Raw genomic sequence first — 24,746 nt, 5'->3', positions numbered from 1 at the left:
GTTATTTTACACACAACCATTCTGTGTTGTCTGGCTACACTCTCCCCTACCAACACTTTGCAGTCACTGATCTCTTTCAGGTTACAACGTCGACACAAGATGTAGTCGACCTGAGTGCTTCTGCCTCCACTCTTATATGTCACCCTATGTTCCTGCCTCTTCTGGAAGAAAGTATTTACCACTGCCATTTCCATCCTCTTTGCAAAGTCCACCACCATCTGTCCTTCTACATTCCTGTCCTGAAAACCAAACCTGCCCATCACATTTTTATCACCTCTGTTCCCTTCCCCAACATGTCCATTGAAGTCTGCACCAATCACCACTCTCTCCCCTCTGGGTATGCTCTGCATCACTTCATCTAACTCACTCCAGAATTTCTCCTTCTCTTTTAACTCACATCCTACCTGTGGGGCATAACCACTAACAACATTGAACATTATCCCTTCAATTTCCAGCTTCAGACTCATCACCCTATCTGATACTCTCTTCACCTCTAGAACATTCCTTACAAACTCCTCTTTTAGGATAACTCCTACTCCATTTCTTTTCCTATCCACGCCATGGTAAAACAATTTGAACCCTGATCCTAAGCTTCTAGCCTTGCTACCTTTCCACCTGGTCTCCTGGACACACAGTATATCCACCTTTCTTCTCTGCATCATATCAACCAACTCTCTTCCCTTCCCTGTCATGGTCCCAACATTCAAAGTCCCCACTATCACTCCTAAACTCTTGCCTTTCCTCTTCTCTCTCTGCTTACAAACACGCCTTCCTCCTCTTCTTCTTCGACCAACAGTAGCCCAATTTCCACCAGCACCCTGTAGGTCAACAGCACCAGTGGCGGTCGTTGTTAACCCGGGCCACGACCGATCCGGTATGGGAATTAAATTCTTGATTCGCATCATTGATTTGGCAAATGTTTTACGTCGGATGCCCTTCCTGACACAACCCTCTGCATTTATCCAGACTTGGGACTGGCACAAGAAGACACTGGATTGCGCCCCCCCGTGGTTGCATTTATTGTAATAATAAACATCTATGAGAATTAAAAACTCTGCTCCATTAAAAATATTGTTTTTAAAGAAAATTAACCCTAAACAGCCTATTTTATATTTAATGTGTTTGAAACATAAATTATATACATAATTACACACACACACACACACACACACACACACACACATATATATATATATATATATATATATATATATATATTTATATATTAGACATGATATTTCCAATAAAATGTCATGCCTAAAAGAAATCCCTTGTTAAACCTATATATTACATTTATTGTTTAAAATGAATAGAACTATTACAATGAAGCCTAAAAGCAGTAATTTGTATGTTTAAAACACATTAAATTGTCTCCGAGCGCGCGCGCGTTACTCAGCAATCTGCCTGCATTTTCACTAATGACCAGCAGGTGGTGCGCATGCGTAGAGTCAGTGTGTACATGAGCGTGTATATGTATGTGCGCGCGTGTGTGTGTGTTATTACTCTCCTGCGCGTGGCTTTTGGTAACGACATGTAGAAACGAAAAGGCATCTCACTCTTTGCAAAAGTGTTACCTGTTAATCAGGTGTGTGTGTGTGTGTGTGTGTGTGTGTGTGTGTGTGTGTTACTGGAGAGATTAGGAATCACTCAGGACCTGATTAGAGGAGAACTAACCGACAGGCTGGAGGGAGATGAATCAGAAGGTGAGACTTTATTTCCTCCCAGTTGTATCACACACACACACACACTCTACTGGACATGTTTGAGTGGAAAGTTCACTCCTCAGTGTTGTTATTTACTTCACTTATATTAATGATGTGCTAGTTTTTAAAGTAAAATCATATTGGGATCATTAGGATTTTGTTTGTTTGTTTGTTTGTTTGTTTGTTTTTGTTTGTTTTTGTTTGTTTGTAGATTGAGTGTCCTCATTATCCTTATTTTACTCTAAAACAATTACAAGATATTTAATTAAGGGTTTCAAAGGATCAGTTAGGCAATGAACTAATTTAATATGGTTTGTATTATTATTATTATTATTATTATTATTATTATTATTATCCTCAGAGTTTGCGCTCTGTTTTCCTGATCTGATCTGACGGAGATGTGAATGATCATCATATTGCCATGTCACAGGTTAGGATCGACAAATCTCACCTCCCGCAGGTCTACGACGGTGAGCATCTCAAAATCAATTTTGTTTTTAAACTAAAAGTGTGAAATCTTGACTTTTGTAGACTCAACCCACCACTACAGGGACTTCACATCACATCACATCACGTAACAAACGTTTATTAAAAAAGCACTAATGTGAATTAGGGTGACTGTATATATATATATATATAGGAGCTAAGTAGTCTAATGTTACTGTAGTTGAGTGCAGAAGAGAGGGGGTGGGGTGGGGTGGGGTGTGGTGGGGTGGCGAGGTTAGGGCAGATAAGGCTTCAAGAATGTCCGCACTTTCCCTCTAATTGCTTTGGACAAGCGTCCGCTTAGTGAACATCCTGACACTCAGGCGAGAGTTTGCATTTTGGGGATTTTTAAACCATGTGTACAACGGTGCGATGTGATACACTTCTGTCTACAATTATGGTACAATAGGTTTCAGAGATCTATCAGTACTGTTCAGTACCCTTTTGTCTGAGAGTGCAGTCTCAGGGGCGGTTTACAGAGTGTACGGGGTTAAAGAAAAGTCTATGATCTAATATCCCAAAAACAGACGACCAGAGAAAGCAAATACTGGACCTTCATGCACAGCAAGCTGCTTTCTATGCTCTCTCTCTCTATATATATATATCTTTCTCTGTGTGTGTGTGTGTCTCAGCACTCCCTTCTCCTCTCCGTCACATATTTATATAATCTCTTCTACTTCACTCACTCCCAGTGCCAAATATAGACTGCGCTAGAGAAAGGAGAAGGAGTGTGCTAAAGGAAAAATGCACACATGACCATTTTCTAAACAGAGGTCTCAGTCTCTCTCTCTCTCTCTTCATCATTCCCTTTCTCCCTCATTGCACTGGGCTTCTTGTGTCTCACTCTAACCACTACCATCTGTGCACCCTCAGGTTATAGGTCATCTTGCAAAATCATGTAAAGAATTAATCGTGTAAGCGCATGAAAACGGATCAAATAGCAAAAGCAACACCCTTAATCGCTTCGCCTGCTTTCACAACACAGCACTGCTATTTATATACAGGAAAGGGAACATTGTGCAGAATCATAGCAAATGCCAATGTCCTGTATGATATAAAATATAACTAAACATGAAAAAAACAGATTGGACTTCTGAGCGATGGGAAAATGCCATGTGGTCTGATAAGTCCAGGGTAGGCCTATTCCAGAGTGATGAATGCCACAGGGTATGCACCCATCACCATGTTGCACCTATCATGCATAATTGTACAAGTCTCTGGAGGTGGTGCAATAAAGTGAAGTCAGGAAATGTGAGCGTCTCCTTACATCAAACGTCTTGACTTTTGTTTAAAAGTCAAGTAAAATAGGTCCAATAACAGCAGATGTATTATATTTGTTATAAGTCTTGTATAACACTGTGATTTAAGGAGAGCCACTAGTGAAGAAAACGTTTCCGACACAGGAAGTGCCAGTCCCAGTGCCAGTCCCAGTCCTTAATCCCAGTGCTGTTTGAAACGAGCCTCTGTCCTCAGGACGGCCATGTTGTCAGCTTTTCCGTCTGAGCTCATAGAGCTCGCAGCTGGAGAGAGAGGCCTGGAGGGCAGACCGGCTAGTTTTTTCCATCTCCATTGCTAGTGCTCCTCTATTTCATGTTTTTAAGTTGAACACTAAGCTTCAGACCATTCCCGTGTTTTTATTTCATATTCGTTTCTGGAGTTTTTCACCGTCAGTCGCTGTTTAAATAAGAAACGGTCATCTGTGCAGGTGGGTGTGTCAGTGTTATTTATCACAGCATTGACCTCAACAGGCACATCTGCATGGTGATTCTGTTCAATTGGAGCCTATTTAGGTAAGGAATTTGACTGGGCTAGTTACACACACACACACACACACACACACACACACACACATACAGGGAGCTGCCAGCGTTACCCGGCTCTCGTCCTGTCTTACTGACCCACTTGGAAAGTTTTCCTGTTATGGCTGTCATGATGAGATACACACACAGCACTGCCACACACTGACATCGCACAAACAGTCCTCCCTGCACAGACCCATTGAGCCTGCTTCGTGTCCTGCTTCGTTTCTCTCACAGTGTGTCAGTGTTTCTCGGTGCTGGAAGACGGAGCTCTGGCGCACAGCCTTCAGGAGCAGGAGAGTGAGTAAACACACTTCATCACACTTGTCCTCATCCAAAGACTGACATGCGGTGATACCAAAGATCGGAAAAATGTGGCCGGACGTTCTGACATGTCCCCCTCCGTGTGTCTCATGTCTCAGTCGAGCAGTTCTACAGCTCCAACATGCAGAAGAACCAGGCGGTGCAGAATGACGTGCGCTTGGCCCGGAGGCTTCAGGACAACGAGGAGGAGGAGAGGGTCCGTCTCACACACCAGCTCCAGCAGCTGTAAGAATTGGGGGGGGGGGGGGATTTTAAAGAATCAGTATAACATAATGAATGGAAATTGACTATTTTAAATGTAGAACAATGATATCCCCACTAAAAGACGTGTTCAAATCAAACTGGGACTTTTGATTGACAGAGCACGGTTCGACATGAGAGTAAAAACATCCCTTTGTTTCTTTGTATAAGCCCCTAACTATCTGATCAGGTAAACCATCAGTTAACGAAATACTTTGTGCTATAGAGCACATCTGGAGACCAAGTAACAAACATAATACACATGGAAGAATTAGGCTCAAAATAATAGAAAAAAACAGCCATCTGAAGGGTGTGTTTAATTAAATATATGTACGTTTAAAGAAAAAACTGTAAGTAGGTGGTGTTTGTGGGTTTTTCTTTGTTTTTTTTTGCATGCAGACTTACACACCAGGGACACATGACTGTCCATAAATTAAAAACAGGTCACCTTAAAGCTGGACATCTGACACGAACGGCTTCTGGAGTGCACCACATGGGAGGTGATCTGATCCCACGTCACTTTAATGCATAGGTTTTAGCTTACAGGTGCAATCCGTGATTTCATTAAAACATGCTTTTGCAGTATTTGTTAAAGGGATCATCCAGCCCCGTTTTTAAATGTTAATATGATCTTTAGGGTCCTAATGAAAAGTTTGTAATATATTTAATAAAAAATTCTCAACGGTTGTGTAAAAAAAACACTACTTTTAACTGGTAAAAACTAGCTCTGTTCTCAGCAACCTGTTTCAGTGCATGTTCCTTTAAATGCTTATGATCTCTGCTGAGCCCGCCCCCCCCCAGTTCTGTGGGGCTTGTCTTCACAACACACGTGGGGTATAGCCACGGGAGTGTAGTCCAGTGCGGGCAATGCTTTGGACTGCATTACCCACAAAGCATTGCCCACAATGCAGTGCTTTGTGGGTAATGCAGTCCAAACTGGAAAACGCTGGAATATAGAGCCTGAGCCTGTTTTCTTCAGTCGTTTTTGGTTTAATTTAAGTACGGAACCTACGCGGAAGTTTGTAATATCGCCTGACAACGCAAAAATTAAAAGAATGCACATGCATCGACTCGATTTGTCTTTCTCATCACTGCATGGGCATGAATTAACGGGCTGTTACGCTGCCACGAGCAACAACTACAAAAGCGGAGAAGCTTACCGAGAGAGATACGGACGCGATGTGTTTACTGATGTGTTTACATGACTTCTTAATCTTTGACAGACATCATTATAAACCATCTAACGTAACAAAGGTAAGCATAATATAGTTTTCCGCTATATTATGAACGCATTTAGGTAAATCAGCGGGGACGTTAGCTTTAAAAACTAAATTCAGCCACTGCGCCCTCAGTGGCTCAGATACCTAACCCTAGGTAGGTACCCTAGGTCACTAACCCTAGGTAGTGAATGACGACTGCTGTGTTCGCTATTACACCCAACAACTGTACACAACACTCGCTTAGGCGCCATTTCACTAGTGGCGAAAAACAATGGCCGACAGCTTCTTCTCACTCGGGGCGGGTCTTTGCTAAAACACCAGTGTCAATCAACTTGTGTAGGAGCGGCCTCTTATGGTGTGGCGTCACACGGCAAGGCATTTGCGATTGGCCTGATTTCAGAAGGGGCGTGTTATTGTAATAAATGAAAAGAAAACCACTGGGCGGCTCTTTATCATCGTAGAGTGGTTGTGTACGCACTCTCCTAACACACAGTTCAGTCCAAACAGCTTAAAATAGTGCATGTAGGCCTGTATGACCCCTTTAACATTCTCTTTAAATTCTGGTAGGTGTTAATAAAAATGTCTGCTCTGAGGGTAAACTCCAGACTCGATCTGTATTGCCTTGTCAGTTCTGTTCAGCTTGTGAGACGAAAAAGTGTTGCTTACAAAAATTGCTGATAACCATCAGAGTGTGTTTTCCTCTGAGCTGTGAATGAACAGGCTGGCATTTCCATCTCTGTGGCACGATTACAGGGAGGAGGAGGACTGCGAGTACGCCAGGGTGATCCAGGAAGAGCTGCGGCGAAGCGACGAAGAAGCTCAGAGGAGAGAGGAAGGGGACGAGGTGGGAAAACAAACACACAGATCCTGCAGTTAAGGCTTTAAGTTCAGTATGCATGCTATGTACTGTATGTGTGTGTGTGTGTGTGTGTCTGTGTGTGTGTGATCTAAGACAGCACTCGCTCCCCAACAGTCCCACAGTCTCACAGTCTCACACTTTTTTTTTTTTACTTTTTGGAGCACTTGCACAGAATGCATGCTTCTGAGATCAGGGACGAGGAAGGACGATCTGAGCGACTGAATGAGGCCCCTGTTTTTACGGGAAGGGTCTCTCGTTCAGCAGAACACTTCACTGCCTCAAGTGCTTCTTTATTTCCTTCAGTCTTCTGAAACCCAACTTTTAAAAATGCCAGCTTTGTTGTTGATGAGCTCGCTCTGGCACCACCGGCTTCCTAACCGTCTCCATGGCAACGCCTGGGATTTTATTTTCAGCACAATGTCATTGTCGAGGTTGGGTTAGACGCAAGTGTTAAGGGCTAGGAATTGAGCACTGATGTTCACAAACTTAAAGGGGAATACTTTGGCTAAAAGCAAAATTTATCCATCTTTAGATCTTATGTTATGATGTTTTTGTTGTTGAACGTCGCAACTTTGCCTTGATCTACTTGATCTACAGTTTAGTGGACGAGAGTGTGGAGCAAATTCCCTCTTTTGTACAGGAGGTGACGTTTAAACAATCGAAAGCTGCACAGTTCTTTATTGTTTTAAATATTTGTAGTACTTGTTATAAAAACGTCAAAATCTGTAAGAAACAATAAACATTAGCGATAATGAATCACAGCTCGAGTACTAGCTATGTACAGTTCAGTAACCAAAAGCAACACTCCCTTGCTAGTTTAAGTCTCTTTGTCTCTTTAAATCAGAGCAGAATGCTCTTTTACACCATCATAGCTCATTTGCATAATTTAATTTATTTAGTGTTTGTGTGTTTGCAGTTCAGGGAAGCCAATTATGGTGTTTCTATTAATTCAATTAAATTCAGTTTTATTTATAACAATGGACACGCATCTTTAAAAAAAAATCAAAAACAATTATGGAAAAAAGTTAGAAAGATGTGAGGAAATATGTACAATTCATAATTATCCGTTTGTCCCTAACGAGTAAGCCGAGGGAGACGGTGGCAAGAAAAAACTCCCTGAGATATACAGGAACAGAGGAACGGGACTTTAGAGGAACCAGACTCAACCGAGTCCAAGACCATCTTCATGGTAAAGTGAAACCGTCCCCAGTCACACATCCCAAGCAGACCACACAGGGCGTCCATGTTACGAGATCTTCAGCCAAAAGTGGGACACCAGGACGAGTCAGACAGGTCCAGAGGGCAGAGGGGGTCTGGATCACTGGCAGCTCAGGAGCGACATGTGTAGTGCCGGTCTGAGTTTAGTGATGCTTTAGAAATGCAGCGTTTCATCAGATGGTGTTTCAGAGTGTCCTGCGTCACTGCGTCAACTGTTTAAACACTATGTCACTGTGTCAGTCCGAGCTTTAAGTGTGTGTGTGTGTGTGTGTGTGTGTGTTGGGAGGGCCATTAGCCAGCCCTGGGTGGGCAGTGGGGGTTCTTGAACGTTTTGTTAGGCGGCATGAAATATCTCACTGTGGTGCTGATAAGATCATCAGAAAGCTTTACAAAGTTCAGTGCAGTCGAGTGCAAAAGTTTGTGATCCCTCTTTATGCTTATCACTTATTTGTAGATATTTAACATACTGTATGTATGTAATGATTTTCAAATCACAATTTAAAAAATTGCTAAATGCTTACAGACCCAGTATAGTCTGACCCGGAAATAAAAGTAAAATTAAAAGATAGGGGGAAAAAACATGAAATTAATACACAAGGTGAAATCAAAATTGTACCATGTACTACAAAAGGCTCTGTTTTGTTTTATTCTATTTCATCAGTTTTTTTAACATCCTAAACATTACAGCTGTTGATCTTCATTATTAACATTCTCCTCCCAGGTTGTGTACACCAGTCAGTGTATGTGAATGTGTCTCGATAATACTTAATGACTTCACACGTGCAAAACATGTCTGATTTTATTGAAGCGCAAACAGGAATACAGGAATAAACACTATAGGAGATGTACAGGAATAAACACCATAGGAGATGTACAGGATTAACGCTATAGGAGATGTACAGGATAAACACTATAGGAGATGTACAGGATAAACACTATAGGAGATGTACAGGATAAACACTATAGAAGATGTACAGAAATAAACGCTATAGAAGATTTACAGGATAAACGCTATAGGAGATTTACAGGATAAACGCTATAGGAGATGTACAGAAATAAACGCTATAGAAGATTTACAGGATAAACGCTATAGGAGATTTACAGGATAAACGCTATAGGAGATGTACAGGATAAACGCTATAGGAGATGTACAGGATAAACGCTATAGGAGATGTACAGGATAAACACTATAGGAGATTTACAGGATAAACGCTATAGGAGATTTACAGGATAAACGCTATAGGAGATGTACAGAAATAAACGCTATAGAAGATTTACAGGATAAACGCTATAGGAAATTTACAGGATAAACGCTATAGGAGATGTACAGGATAAACGCTATAGGAGATGTACAGGATAAACGCTATAGGAGATTTACAGGATAAACGCTATAGGAGATGTACAGGATAAACGCTATAGGAGATGTACAGGATAAACGCTATAGGAGATGTACAGGATAAACACTATAGGAGATTTACAGGATAAACACTATAGGAGATGTACAGGATAAACACTATAGGAGATTTACAGGATAAACGCTATAGGAGATGTACAGGATAAACACTATAGGAGATTTACAGGATAAACGCTATAGGAGATGTACAGGATAAACACTATAGGAGATTTACAGGATAAACGCTATAGGAGATTTACAGGATAAACACAATAGGAGATGTACGGGATAAACGCTATAGGAGATGTACAGGATAAACGCTATAGGAGATGTACGGGATAAACGCTATAGGAGATGTACAGGATAAACGCTATAGGAGATGTACAGGATAAACGCTATAGGAGATTTACAGGATAAACGCTATAGGAGATGTACGGGATAAACGCTATAGGAGATGTACGGGATAAACGCTATAGGAGATGTACGGGATAAACACTATAGGAGATGTACGGGATAAACGCTATAGGAGATGTACGGGATAAACGCTATAGGAGATGTACGGGATAAACGCTATAGGAGATGTACAGGATAAACGCTATAGGAGATTTACAGGATAAACACTATAGGAGATGTACAGGATAAACACTATAGGAGATTTACAGGATAAACGCTATAGGAGATGTACAGGATAAACACTATAGGAGATTTACAGGATAAACGCTATAGGAGATTTACAGGATAAACACAATAGGAGATGTACGGGATAAACGCTATAGGAGATGTACGGGATAAACGCTATAGGAGATTTACAGGATAAACACAATAGGAGATGTACGGGATAAACGCTATAGGAGATGTACGGGATAAACGCTATAGGAGATGTACGGGATAAACGCTATAGGAGATGTACAGGATAAACACTATAGGAGATTTACAGGATAAACGCTATAGGAGATGTACAGGATAAACACAATAGGAGATGTACGGGATAAACGCTATAGGAGATGTACAGGATAAACGCTATAGGAGATGTACAGGATAAACGCTATAGGAGATGTACGGGATAAACGCTATAGGAGATGTACGGGATAAACGCTATAGGAGATGTACAGGATAAACGCTATAGGAGATGTACGGGATAAACGCTATAGGAGATGTACGGGATAAACGCTATAGGAGATGTACAGGATAAACGCTATAGGAGATGTACAGGATAAACGCTATAGGAGATTTACAGGATAAACACTATAGGAGATTTACAGGATAAACGCTATAGGAGATTTACAGGATAAACACTATAGGAGATTTACAGGATAAACGCTATAGGAGATTTACAGGATAAACGCTATAGGAGATGTACGGGATAAACGCTATAGGAGATGTACAGGATAAACGCTATAGGAGATGTACAGGATAAACGCTATAGGAGATGATTCATTCATCTTAGCATTTTTATACTTATGATTATAAAAGAATTTGTAAATAAATATTAACCATCTTGTTAGGTTAATCGAATTTTAGTTAAAGTGTACAAACCTTTGCACACAACCCTATATACTGTAACACTATCTGAATTCTATTATCATTTTATAGCAGTACAAAAAATGATCTACTTATACTACATGCAAAACAAAGGATTTTGTTAAAGACGTTTTAGCGCCCCCTGCCGTCAGAAGTACGAATAACCCTGTACAAAAATTTTGAAACCTTATAAAATCCATCAAAATAATAATAATAATAAATAATATATAACTGGAGATAAATAAATTTAATATTTAATTCAAAACACATCCACTTGTTTATATTATACACTTGAATTGATCAGGGCTGAGCAGGCTGAAAAAAGAAATACATGCAGAATATTACAAAAATAGACTAATGTTGTGTTTCCAGGAAACCACAAATCTCCAGTCAAACAAATCTTACTGAAGATCCTGATCTTCAGCTTAAACTTTTCCTTTATGGACTAAGCTTCGGACTGACAACTTATTTAATATTAATTTAACATTAATTACTTGATTAACATTAATACATTAAACTGTATGTTATAGTACAGACTCAGTTTATTAATCATTTAATAACATTCTCAGGAGATGTTTATTGGCGGTGTTTGTGTTTAACACAAGGCGGATTTGAATGATTTAGTGATGGAGACAAATAAGCAAAAATAATGTGTGAGTGTTGTTCATATATACAATGCCAGATCTCTATTTATACAATTTACACAATGTCAAAGTTCCCATTACAGAGTCTACTCCTTATACATAATTTGAATCTTACCTCAGTCTTAGTAAAAGTTTAGGATAACGATGGAGGTAAAACACCTTTGCGATGACAATGGAGACTTCTAATTATGTACCAGTAATGTAAGGAAAGTATTCGGCAAATGCTGCCCTCTACTGGTGCTTTTAATAATAATAAAAATAATTAAATAATCTTTTAGTCTTTTAATTGTACTTAAACCTTTTGGAATTTCATGGTTTTCTGCAGTAATTTGCCATTAATTAAAGTCAAGGGTATTGACAGCTGTGGGACCAGCTGAGCAGTGCTAGAGGATCGGAGGGAACTTGGTGCAGCGTGGGGTTGGATTAGAACTGAGAGGTAAGTGGGCTGTGGGCCATTTTTGGTCTTGTAGGCAAGCATCAGTGTTTTGAATTTGATGCAGGGAGCTACAGGAAGCCAGTGCAGGGAGTGAAGAAGTCCATATAGAGTGGGAACAGAAGAGGACCAAGTACTCAGCCCTGTGGGACACCAGTAAGAGGTCTGTGTGGGGCAGATTTGGAACCCTTTCTGTGGCTGTGGATCAGACCGGCACATCGTTCAAGAGAAATTTTAACCCCTTTTTAGTGGCAGAATTGCTTTAGCTTCGTCATATTCTTTGGATGTCTCATGTGTATTGTATGACTCTTATTTATTAAGTTATTTCATAGCATCTCTACTGGGTTCAGGTCTGGGCTCTGACTTGACCACTTTAAAAGATGGGTTTGGTTTTTCTGGAATCATTCTGCTGTGGACTTGCTCTGGTGTTTTGAGTCTTTTTAGTGTTTTGTCCTATTACATCACCCAACTTCTACAGAGTTTCAGCTGATATTCTCACTTTATCCTAAATCATTTTTTGGGAACTCATCTTGTATCATATATATATATATATATATATATATATATATATACAATTACAATTGCAGTCACAGTTGTATGGACCTGAGTCCTTTCATTCCTTTCATTTCTTTCACTTGATTTTTCTTCTTATTCCTAATTGTCTTTTCTTTTTTACTTTAATCCTGTTTTTGTGTGTCTTTTTATTTTGTCCTGATTACATCTACTGTAATTCTGTACATGTGGTGTGTACATGTGCGTGTTATGTGTGGGGTGGAATAAAACAGTTAACAGTGTTTCAGTGTTTCTGAAAAAAAAAAAAAAGCACAATAGCACAGAGCTCCCATGATGTCATACTTATAGACCTGCTACAGAAACAGAGAGACACACACGCACGAGGCAGATACACTTATTATAGATGTCGCCTTCAGAATCAAAACCGTAACGACAACTAAAATGTTGCTATTCAGCCTGCGCACAGGCAAACCAGTGTGTATGTGTGAGTGAGTATGTGTGGGGGTATGTGTAGGTACTTTCCTCTATTCTGCGCATTTGTGATGTGTGTGTGTGTGTGTGTGGAAACTTCTCAGCCCACTCTCTCAGCCCCTGCAGTCAGCACTGAGCTGAATACCTCACTGACGCTCCGGAGTGACTTTCTAATCTAATCACACCATGTTGTTCAGCCGAGTGTCACTTTATACACACACCTGCTAAATGTGGATGATTCCCGGGGACATTAGGATCACACACTGTTCCCAATTAATCTATTAATAACATTAAGTGTAAATAAATACTTGACATTTTATAATGTGCGCAGGAGCTATGTGTTGTGTGAGGCGCCCCTCTCTGATATGGTATCTTTTCACATCCAAATGTAATTATACAGGGATTTTTAAGAAAAGCATGTATGAATTAAGAATAAAGTGAATTAAAATCTCATTCTGTCCATCGTTATTGTGTAAACTGGAGTGTGCTCCTTATGTTATAGCATGCATTTGTGTGTGTGTGTGTGATGGTAGGAGATGGCCAAGCGGCTGCAGGAGGAGGAAGAACTGAAGATTAGGCAGGAGAGAACCACGGCTGGAGAGCCTCAGGACGAAGCAGACTCGCCGCTCAGCCAGAGTAATAAGCCTTCACGTTACACACACACACACACACACACACACACACACTTTAAGAATCGATAAACTCCGCACAGGTTTTAAGTCAGTTTTAGGACCGCTGTTTGTAAGCGCCATCAAGATGACGCATTTCAGTCTCTGACGTTGATGCTAATCACATTCATGCTGTTATGTTCCAATGTTCCTCTTTCTGTCTGTCTGTCTCTCTCTCTGTCATTTCTTTTAACTAATTTCCTCCTTCTGTCCCTCTACCCCTTTTTTTCCTTGTCATGTCCTTTCCCTAACTCTCTCTCCATCTTTCTTACCTTTCTCCCTCTCTCTGTACTTCTTTTGATCTCATTTTCTCTCTTCAACTCTTTTACTTTCTTTCTCATCCTTTCTCTTCTCTTATCTCACTCTCTGTCAATCCATCACTTTCTCTCTCTCCCTGTCTCTTCTCCCTATTTCTTGTCCCTCTAACCGTCTACTCTTCCTGTCTTCTCTTTTATTTTCCCTGTTTCATTTCTCTTATTTTCTCCATATTTTCTCCTTTTCATGTCATGTCACTCAATCTTTACTGCTTCTTTCATTCTATGTCCAACTCTTAAATGTTCCTGTTCCTTTCTCTTTTTGTCTTTTGTCTTTCTTTCTGTTCCTCTTTCCTTCTCCTTTTTTCACTTTATTTCCTCATTTACTTTCTCTCTTCCTATTGTATATTCTCCCTCTCTTGTCTCTCTCTCTCTCTCTCTCTCTCTCTCACACACTCACACACACACACACACACACACACACACACACACTCACCCTATCCTTCTTCCTTGTCTCCTTTCTCTCAGGGTTAGGGATTTGGGAGCAGATGAGGCGGGATGCTGAACTGGCTCGTAGACTGCAGGAGGAGGAAGACAGACAACCTCACAGGATGGTAGATCACTCTCTTTCTCACTCTCACTCTCGCTCTTACACACACACACACAAAAGCATACACTTATTCATGTTACTTCAATTATTCACTTCACACACTCGCATGCCTTTGGGTTCCAGAGCCTTGAAACTGATGTGGATTTCCGTACAGTACAAGTGGCCCAAGATGAGGTGAGAGGATTCATAGATAGATGGATGGATGGATGGTGAGTTATCGATTGGATTGATGTCGGATCGATGGATGGATTTAATTAAACTGGATTAACTAATAGACAGATGGATATAAGATAAAGTGGTTGAGTGGATGGATGGATGGATGGATGGATGCATTGATGGTTTGATGGATAGAGGAGTGGATGGATTGACTAGCGATGAATGAAATGAGTGGAAGATTTAATTTAATTCAGTTGGATGGATAAAAGGATAGATTGGATTTAGCTGGATGGAGGGATAAATGAGTAAATGATTATAATGGTGGATGGATGGATGGATTGAAAGTAGATTACTCAGTAGATACATGGATGAACTGCTGGATGGATAGACAGATAGTTACATAAAGTTTTAATTATTAAAACTTGGTGAAAAAATGATTGGTTGGATGGAAAGATGGAGGAATTGATGATGATAAGGTTAGATGAGTAACAAATGAGTAGATACTGTAAATGAATGGATGACTTCAGTTAGGTTGAATGGAGGGATAAAATGATGAAAGGAATAGAAGGGTGGATGAAAAGAAAGTTCTATAATAAGAGAGATGAAATATTATTAGCGTGTCAGGTGTGATGATGATAAAAGCCTCGTGAACTCCTGACCCTGATCTCCTTCACTCTTTTTTTAGGAACTTGCTCTCTACATGCAGCGACAGGAGAAGAAAAAGAACAACAGGAGGTCATGTGATCTGCTCATGCTGGACAGGTCACATGATTCAAAAGGCACAGGCAGAAAAGTGAGGATCTCTCCCAGCTCAGCTTGTAGATATTTATACCAGGATGCATTTTTAAATACAAAAAAACACATTAAACACCAAATCTTCACATTATTTTCCCATATTATTAAGATAAACAGGTAAAGATTTTTTTATCAATCTTATATATTTAATTTTTTTTTACTGAAATTGTTCTCCACTTTCTTTTCTGAGTAATAACACACTCACTCACTCGCTCACTCATCATCTATACCACTTTATCCTGTATTCTGGGTCATGGGGGGCCCGCCGCCCCAGAGACTTACTGTAGGGCACGAGGCGGGGTACACCCCGGGAAGGGTGCCAATCCATCGCAGGGCACACCAAAAAAATCTGATCTACAGTATGCATTTGCAAAAATGAATGTATCAGTGGATAAAGAACATGATGTCAGTGGTTGACTTAACAAACACTTAAAAAAAAACGACTTGTACACATCTCTAAAACATTCTGCAAGAATTTATACTATAAGGTTTTTTTTCTCCAGAGCTTAGTAGTGGTGTTGTAAAGGGTTGTAGTGTTTTGCAGAAACCTGATTAGACCCCCAAAAATCTAAACAAACTTCTACAAACCTCACACACATGTTAAAACCATTAGAAACCTGATCAAACCTGAACACGCCTCCACAAACCTTTGCAAACGTTTATAGTTCTGATCAACCCCCTACAAATGGTTTATACTACCATGTTTTGACCAGAGGTTAATAGATATTCGTATAGGTTTTAGTGCTCTTTTTCATCGTAAGAGGCTTTTTTTTTTTTTTCATTATTAACTATTAACTTCCTGTGAACCACCTTAACTGCTGATCCGAGTCCCCAAAATATGTGTGAATCATTAATCAGAACTGAAAGTCTATTGTGTCATGGAAAGTCTTGTTTAAGCTAAAAAAAAAAACAAAGCGGATGGAAAAGTTGAATAAAAAGGTTTTAGCAGTAGGCAATCTCATTTTGATTAGCTTTCTCAGACAGTCGTTACAAATTAAAAAAAAAAAAAATCCTTTTTACTTTTGCTTCTATGAAATTCTGCAGGTGTCGAGAGAGAGACTGAACTCCGAGGGCCTGCACTCACCTGTGGAAGAGGAACAATCGCTGGATCAGGATGCACTAATCCCCGCATGCGCTGCTTTGTTAGTCTCTCCGTCCTCCTCTCTCACACACAGATATAAATATTACTTTTTATACTCCCAGCACATTCATTATCCTGAGTTGTATTTCTTCCCTTCACAGACACACACACTCCTTCCATAACATCGCAGAAGAACTGGACCCAACCTTCAGGAAACGAGAAAGTCAGATCTCCACCAGTCCATCATCAGGTAGTTCATTTCCAGGAAAAAATATTATCCGTGTTGCTGGCGTTAAAAGGAACTCACTTTTCCACACCTTTTCGTCTGTGCAGGAATCTTCCTGGCTCCTCGGACACCTCACAGTATTTTCTATGAATACCTTCCGGAACCTTCACACATCCCGGCGAGTACACGCCAAGCCGAGAGGACGGGACGCCACAAAGCCAAAGAGAAACGGGAAAGCTGTAAGCAGCAGTAAAGGGATGTGTATGTGTGTGTGTGTCTGCAGTTGTGTACTGTATTTCAGAGGAGGATAAAACACAACGTCATGGTGTGATGAAGTTACTGTTACCATCTCAGAGTTGATTAGTTTCCTAGATCTGTGCATCCTGAAGCCATTTATTCCACTAATACCGCAGCATTAAATCTGCCAATCATTATCCCTTTTCATGAATTAAATAATGTCATGTTGTAAATTTTGTTACATGTGAATTGATTGTTCTTGCTTCCTGTTCCTGTTATTGCTTCGATTATAGCAGCTACAGTACAAACATACAGTCATAAACTTAACACCCTCTCTTATTCCTCTCTCCTGAGCTCAGCTTGCCATATTAATACAAAGCTGTTTTCCTGATTGACCTCTGACACTAGAAACTTCCATTTTTAGTGCATTAATGCTGTAAACTGTACAACACCTCCCGAACCAATCAGAGTCAGGAATTCAGCAACATTATGAAATAAAACACTATTAAACAGATCTAATACAACTCTTGTACAGTGTGATTTAGCTGGCAAGAACACTGCACCAGTTCACTGCATTGTTAAAAGTATGGGGACACCTGGGTAATGAATATAGACGTGATACACACATATATATAGTAGTTAGTTATATTGATACTCAGTGTGCATTGTAGTGAAAACAGAAATTAAAGAGTCTGTAAAAAAAAAAAAAAGAAACAAAAAAATAGTAAATAAAAATAAAATTGATTTCGTTTTTAAGCAGTAATTCGTGCTGTAAGTGCAGCAGTACTGGATCTACAGGTTCGTAGTTTAATTTAGATGTAAACTGTTGTTCCAGATATGACCAGCAATGTTTCAGTCTCATTGTTGTACAAATTGGTGAATCAACAGAACTTCTTTTGGAATGCACAGAAAATAATTAAAGCTGGACCGAGTGCAGAGCCTTGTGGTACACCACACAGCAGTATTCAAAACTATGAAGAAGGAATGTAGGAAATTCCCAGAACTATAACTATTTAAATGACCTGTTCAAGTGTGTGTGTGTAAATGTGTATACTTGACACCCCATCCATGGTCTACCCTGCATTGTGCCCTGAGATCCCAGGGATCCCTTAATACTGTAAGTGCTATAGACAATAGAAGAATGTGGATATTGGCTGATATATATTTGAATTCATTTTTAAGTTGTTGTCTTACTTGTATGGATGACACTGAATACATACTTACTTCCAGATTAATTTTCATTTTAAGATCATACAGTACAATTTTGGTAGCAAAGCTCTGATGCTGATAATGAGATGTATGCAGGTTGTGAGTGATGGCAGGGCTCTGAACGAGTCGATGAGAATGATGTTTAGCTCTTCATGTGCTTTACGTTTCTAGTCACATGCAGAGGAATTCTTTTAGTGTAATATTTTGTTGAGGAGTCGAGCTATGTCAGAGTTATAGATTCGCTTACCTCAGGGCTCACGCCACCCACACATCTCGCTTACACACTCGCATACACACATGAATGTGGTCACACCACTTCTGCTACTTTAACTGACATTTTGTGTATGTTTTAACTTAAAATCAATTCAATTATAAAAGGAACAATGCATGACTTAAATTATGGACTTTATTATAAAAAGAATCATACAAATCATACTAATCACAAAATTTATATACAGTATAGTAAAGAAACAAATAGGTAGTCTATGAGTCAAATAATTTATACAGTAGTAGTGACAGTAAGCAAAATATAATTATGATAGCATAGAATATTCCAGCCTTTTAGATACATATTAATAATCCTGCACCAGGCAGGGGGAAAGAACTAATCAAAAACTGTGTGTAGAAAATTAAATTACAAACAATGCACTATTTATAAAAAAAATAACTTAATTTGGATTCAGTTATAAAGCGTGACTCATAAATACACACTAATAATATATCTGAGTGGGCAATCTCGTGTCACACCACTAGCTCGAAGGGCTTATTTTCGGTGAGGAGAGACGAATGACTGCCGCGTTCCTCCTGCGGAAAACAGAAACTACACTGCTCAGGTTCAGGTACCAGCCTCCGCCCTGCTGAACACACACACACACACACACACACACACACACACACACACACACACACACACACACACACACACAGAGTGAGAGAGCAGTACTGTGGTTAATGATTTATAATTGATTGTTGAGTTCAACATAACAGTTTGTTTAGTACATTGTGAACCCTAATCCTATCATAAGGTATTGTTTTTCAACCAAAGATTATGTAAAGTCACCCAAAACATTTTTGGGGATTAATTCTGTTTGGAAACGGACACTTTTGACAACACTGCTGATATCTGAGTGTAAGCTGCAATACCTTCTGGCAAAATTCTCAGACATCAGACAAGTTAATCACACACACAGACTGGTTTCGTTGTCTTTTTATGCGCAATGAAAAACACTAAGTGATCACAATGAATAACTGAGGATGTAATACTAGGAGATACACTACACTATAAAAATCCCACACTGCATGATGGTGGCTGTACTGTAATGGTGGGAATCACATTAAACGATGAGTCACACACAAACTGGGAATTACCCTCTGAACAATGATTCACAATAAATTATACATTAAATACCTGGGAATTAAATACTACAGAATATTAGTCATAGACTAAGCGGTGATGTTACATAAGAGGAATTACACAAAATAATATGGGAATTACACTAAACAACTGGGAATCTCAAACCAAAATCTTGAATCCTGAATTACTCCAAACAATTAGGGCTCCGACACCAATCACCTGGGACGCGTGTTTTTAAAAACTGTGCTGGACAACAGCCCTCCTGAACTGGATTTGGAAAACCTTGCACTAAACCATGGAAATCATGCATCATGTGAGAGAAATCATGTTAAACGATGGAACTCAAACTAAATAATGGGAAGAGGAACTTTTTAATATGATGTATAATGAAATTACAATAATGTAGTTATAATGTGGGTGGAGGGTTATTTCAGTTAACCCTCCACCCACATTATAACATTTTTAGTTTTGTGAAAATGTTCACAGAAGCATTTCCCACACACACTCATCATCTATACCACTCGTGGGAGTCCTAGAGCCTATCCAAGGAGACGCGAGGGGGGGGTATACCCTGGACGGGGAGTAAATCCATCACAGGGCACACACACACACACACACACACACTGACACATTTTGGTCAATCAAGGAATGCCGATTAGCCTAATCATCATGTCTTTGGACTGTGGGAGGAAACCCACCAAGCACGGGGAGAAAAGTTTGATTTTATCAGTCTATCACTCTAACATCATTTACCTGCTGGAGTTTCCACAGGCCCGGGTGGGATCTTCACTGTCTTTTCCTTTTTAAAATACATGGCAGCACACAGTGGCAATGCTGAGCTGATGATCAGGCATGCACAAATGATAGCTATGACCAGAATCATCCCTGAATCTACACAAAATCACACAGAAACACAATCGGTCACAAACACATTATTATCCATAGTGTAATAATGAAACAATTAAAGGTTTTTTTCTGTATACAGAAACCTTTTTCATTTGGTGTTGGGGAGGTGGGATTTAGAGGTGACAGACTACAGGTGATGTCGCTGGAGGCCGTACCCGAGGCCACAATATGCTGATCGGGTGATGGACAACTGAGGAAGAATTTAGAAAATGGGTTAAATGAATGACACATACGTCACAATCACAGTGAAGCTTGTGTTAGATGCTGGTATTACCTGCTGCTCCAGTTAATGCATTTATGATGGATCTGATCGTTGAATGTTCCAGCAGGGCAAGCCCGGCACCGTCCTGGCATCACAGAAACATAGGGCATTACTGCTAGGAAAAGCTTTCACACTGAAGTGTTTATTAACTACACACACTGTTATTAATTGTGCCAGTCACATCATAAACAAGTCTCTCTCTCTCTCTCTCTCTCTCTCTCTCACTCACTCAAAGACAAAACCAGACTGAGTACCCGGAGGAAACCCAGAAAGCACAGGAGGAACATGCACACAAGGTGGGAATCAAACCCAGACCCTGGAGGTGCAAGGTGTTAAGGGTTTAGACAGGAACGGAGTACTTATGTGTCGTTTGCGAAAGACATGAGAATTGAATGAAATTTTAGTGCTTGAACTTGAGAACTCGCTCATGTTTTGCAGTGTAGTTTAATAGGCTACTTTCCATATATATATTATAGGAGGATATATTGTAAATTATAACGTGGCTATAGTACAAATGACTCAATTTCCCATTTAGGTATATAGGTTTTGAAGTAGAGAGTTATCTATCAGCTTTGTCAGTAAGATAAGGTTTCGCTGATGGAGATGATATACACAGTAAACGTATATAGACTGTAAACTGAACCCGACACGCTGACTTTAGCCAGAGTTAACTAGCTAGTTAGAAAATGAGTTAACTCTTGTCTCATTGCTGGCTAGCAACATCACACATCCACATGCAAGCTGGAGCTTTATTCTTTAACTCACAAACAGACCAAAGAACCAGAGTGAGTGGTAAAGTGATATTGAAAGCAATAAAGGTGTTAGACAGACATTCGGTATACAGACGGAACTGGATTAACTTAAACTTGATTAGGAGGTAAACAATAACGATCAAAACCGGAAAATCAACCCATAATAAAAACATCAGGGTAAACATGCTGGGGTGGGACTTCACAAACAGGGTTATTTACAGCGCGTGTGTGTGTGGACCGGTGTGTTTGATCAGATTCCTATTCCTTCTTATTAATTTTTCCGATGGCTTCCTTTCTTTCCTTCTTTCCTTCTTTCTTTCTTTCTTTCTTTCTTTCTTTTTTGCCTATATTTCCTTTTCTTTCATTCTTTCTTTCTTTCTGGCCTATATTTCCTTTTCTTTCATTCTTTCTTTCTTTCTGGCCTATATTTCCTTTTCTTTCTATTCTTTCTTTCTTTCTTTCTTTCTTTCTTTCCTTCTTTCTTTCTTTCTTTCTTTTTTGCCTATATTTCCTTTTCTTTCATTCTTTCTTTCTTTCTGGCCTATATTTCCTTTTCTTTCATTCTTTCTTTCTTTTTTGCCTATATTTCCTTTTCTTTCATTCTTTCTTTCTTTCTGGCCTATATTTCCTTTTCTTTCTTTCTTTCTTCCTTCCTTTCTTTCTTTCCTTCTTTCTTTCTTTCTTTCTTTCTTTCTTTCTTTCTTTTTTGTCTATATTTCCTTTTCTTTTTTTTCTTTCTTTCTTTCTTTCTGGCCTATATTTCCTTTTCTTTCTATTCTTTCTTTCCTTCTTTCTTTCTTTCTTTCTTTCTTTCTTTTTTGCCTATATTTCCTTTTCTTTCTTTCTTTCTTTCTTTCTTTCTGGCCTATATTTCCTTTTCTTTCTCTCACATTCTTTATCTAGCTTTCTTACACTTTCTGTTTCTCTATCAGTCTGTCACTCTCTCTCTTTGTCACACACATACAGTGTTTTTATTTGCCTTTATGACTGCCTGCCTGCTTCTTTTCTTCTTCTTTTTCCCCCCCTCACACACTCATCTCTTTCCTTCTTTGTGTCTTTGTAGCGGGTGAGTGAGAGAACTGACTCACTGTCGTCTGTAGGTTCTTGTCCTTTGCCACACTGCTGGACGCAGAAGGTGCAGACTCGGTTTCCGCACACGAACCCCTGGACACACTCACACACTGTATCAGTGCTGGCAGTGCAGGGATGCTTCACTCGCTGTGGACCTGCAACGAAACACACACACTCCATCCAGCCAGCTGTCTTTCCATGGTGTGTGCTGCTGTGCTGTGTGGTGCAGTGTGTGGTGTGTGTGTGTGTGTGAAGAGTGGCGTGTGTACCTATGCATTGGGTGCATCTCGAGCAGGCCTCGGCCCTGTAGCTGGTAGTGAAGGTTCCGTTCACACACGGCACACACAGCGTTTTCACTTCTGAGCCGCATGCAGACACCAAGTGGTTTCCTGCAGCAGGAAAATAAATTGTTTATATGTTGCTTAGACGGTGTGTGTATGTACAGTATGTCTGTGCACGCATGTACACTCGTCACTTCCATGCTGCGCTTCTCACCCTCGTGCAACGTCACGTTCGGTCGCATTGTTCACTCACAGGAAGCTCTTGGGTTTGTTTTTGTTTTTTGCATTATTTCTATTTCTGTTCATCTTTATTCTTCACAGTTATTTCTTCGTTATTCTCTCTCTCTCTCTCTCTCTCTGCTTGCTTTTTTTCTATTTCTTTCTTTCTTTCTTTCTCTTCTTGTCGCTCTATCTCTCTTCCTATCTTCATTTTGCTCTATCAGTCTGCAGCGTGTCTGTTTTTAGTTTGTCTCTCTCTGGTCTGCCTGTCTGCCTCTCTCTCTCTCTCTCTCTCTCTTTCTCTCTCTGTGGTTTGTCTATGCGACAGTGCACATGCTACACTTTCTATTCAGTAGAATGCCAATCATACAGAATTATGAAAAATACTGAACTATGTAAGAATTAATATGTGTGTTAATTCAACATCAGGGTATAATAAACAAAAACAAAAGTTAAATCCAGTCTCTCTATTACATACACACACACTTTATGCTGTTTTATGGTTTTATGTTCACTCACCTGGCTTACATCTCTCACAGCAAACCCAGTTGGCATTCGAGGGGTGTAAATTCCACTCAGCACATCCCGGTTCCACACTGTATCCCAGAGACAGAGACAGAGACAGCACGAGAGTCCGAACAAGCCACATCATTCAGGCTGTATAACACACACATACACACACACACGTGGTGACTGGTCCGAGTGGTTCTGAGCTCTGTGGACAGACTGGATAACTGCCTATATTTCACTGACAGAGCGTGAAGACTTTTCATACATGACATCACACATGTAACTTCCCAAATGTCACGGTGGTGCACCCACTAGAGCTACCCCCTCTCTCTAACTGCCCACACACTCACATCAGCAAACACACACACACACACACACACACGTGTGCTAAAGTACTGTGGATGAGTCAGTATCAAAATCTCCTGCTGTATCTGCACATGTGTACGTATGTATGTGTGTGTGTGTGTGTGCGTGTGTGTGCATGTCTGTGTGAGTGTTTCCCATAAGACACTTGGGCAATTCCTTAAAAAGGAGAACAGTAAACACACAGGGAAATTTCTAAAAAGGACGTAGAAAAAAACGCTGTTTGACATGTAATGTGGTTCTTTTCTCTTTAAACAATATGGAGGGAGCTACCTGAGCAAACATCAAGGGGTTTTATTATTATTATTATTATTATTATTATTATTATTATTATAAATTTCCCAAGAAGAATTTTTTGTAACCCTAGTACCCTAAAAACACTCTAGAACCTTTAAATATATATATATATATATATATATATATATATATATATATATATATATATAGGCCTATATATACAGTATATATATATATTTATTTATTTATTTATTTACAGGTTCTCAAGGCTGTCTGGCTCTCTCCCTTTAGAACAGGTTAAGCTCTAAACTATCCAAAGACTCCAGACAAATCTGTATAAACATCAATGTATACATCGTATTATATACAGCTGTGTTTTCAGATTATTTAAAAAAAAAAAAAAAATCATTATTTGAGATTTGAATTCTGATTGGTCAAGAGGCAGCTCTGCAAATCAAGTTTATAAAGATTCGCTTTTCTTATATGTTATTGTTTCCATAGCAACACATAATCTAGAACATACTGTATTACTATATGCAGAATACACTGTATACTGCAAGTTTTATACAGTATATATAATATATACCATATTCTATATAGCAATTTTAGAGGGGGCATTGGTGGCTCAAACGATTACGGCTCTGGGTTTACTGATAGGAAGGTTGTGGGTTCCAGCCCCAGGGCTGCCATGCTGCCACTGTTGAACCCTTGTGGAAGGTCCTGTCTTCTCT

At 39.7% G+C, this 24,746-nt stretch overlaps 2 protein-coding genes across 3 annotated transcripts; one reads left to right on the top strand and one right to left on the bottom strand.

The window, feature by feature from the left end:
- Window positions 1-1,503: 1,503 nt before the first annotated feature.
- On the top strand, window positions 1,504-17,089 carry ccdc50b (coiled-coil domain containing 50b). The gene is made up of 12 exons (XM_053484223.1): window positions 1,504-1,703; window positions 2,065-2,173; window positions 4,226-4,288; window positions 4,411-4,537; window positions 6,526-6,616; window positions 13,358-13,460; window positions 14,275-14,360; window positions 14,480-14,530; window positions 15,198-15,305; window positions 16,352-16,449; window positions 16,550-16,638; window positions 16,722-17,089. The coding sequence occupies exons 2-12, from the start codon at window positions 2,125-2,127 to the stop codon at window positions 16,865-16,867; spliced, it is 1,011 nt and encodes a 336-aa protein (XP_053340198.1). The 5' UTR covers window positions 1,504-1,703; window positions 2,065-2,124; the 3' UTR covers window positions 16,868-17,089.
- Window positions 17,090-18,438: 1,349 nt separating this feature from the next.
- On the bottom strand, window positions 18,439-23,804 carry tnfrsf9b (tumor necrosis factor receptor superfamily, member 9b). Of its 2 annotated transcripts, none has more exons than XM_053484214.1 (7): window positions 23,425-23,804; window positions 22,675-22,794; window positions 22,423-22,560; window positions 20,595-20,667; window positions 20,404-20,510; window positions 20,168-20,305; window positions 18,439-18,914 (listed from the first exon to the last, which is right to left on the bottom strand). In XM_053484214.1, exons 1-7 carry the CDS (start codon window positions 23,555-23,557, stop codon window positions 18,802-18,804), a joined length of 822 nt encoding a protein of 273 aa, XP_053340189.1. In that variant the 5' UTR covers window positions 23,558-23,804; the 3' UTR covers window positions 18,439-18,801. The 2 variants fall into 2 exon arrangements, with proteins under 2 accessions (XP_053340189.1, XP_053340187.1); XM_053484212.1 differs by having other exon boundaries at window positions 18,439-18,917; window positions 23,425-23,800.
- Between the last annotated feature and the right edge of the window lie 942 nt (window positions 23,805-24,746).

The sequence above is a fragment of the Clarias gariepinus genome, chromosome 23 (assembly GCF_024256425.1).
Source record: "Clarias gariepinus isolate MV-2021 ecotype Netherlands chromosome 23, CGAR_prim_01v2, whole genome shotgun sequence".
Lineage (NCBI taxonomy): Eukaryota > Metazoa > Chordata > Actinopteri > Siluriformes > Clariidae > Clarias > Clarias gariepinus.
This window is presented reverse-complemented; position numbering and strand designations above follow the sequence as displayed.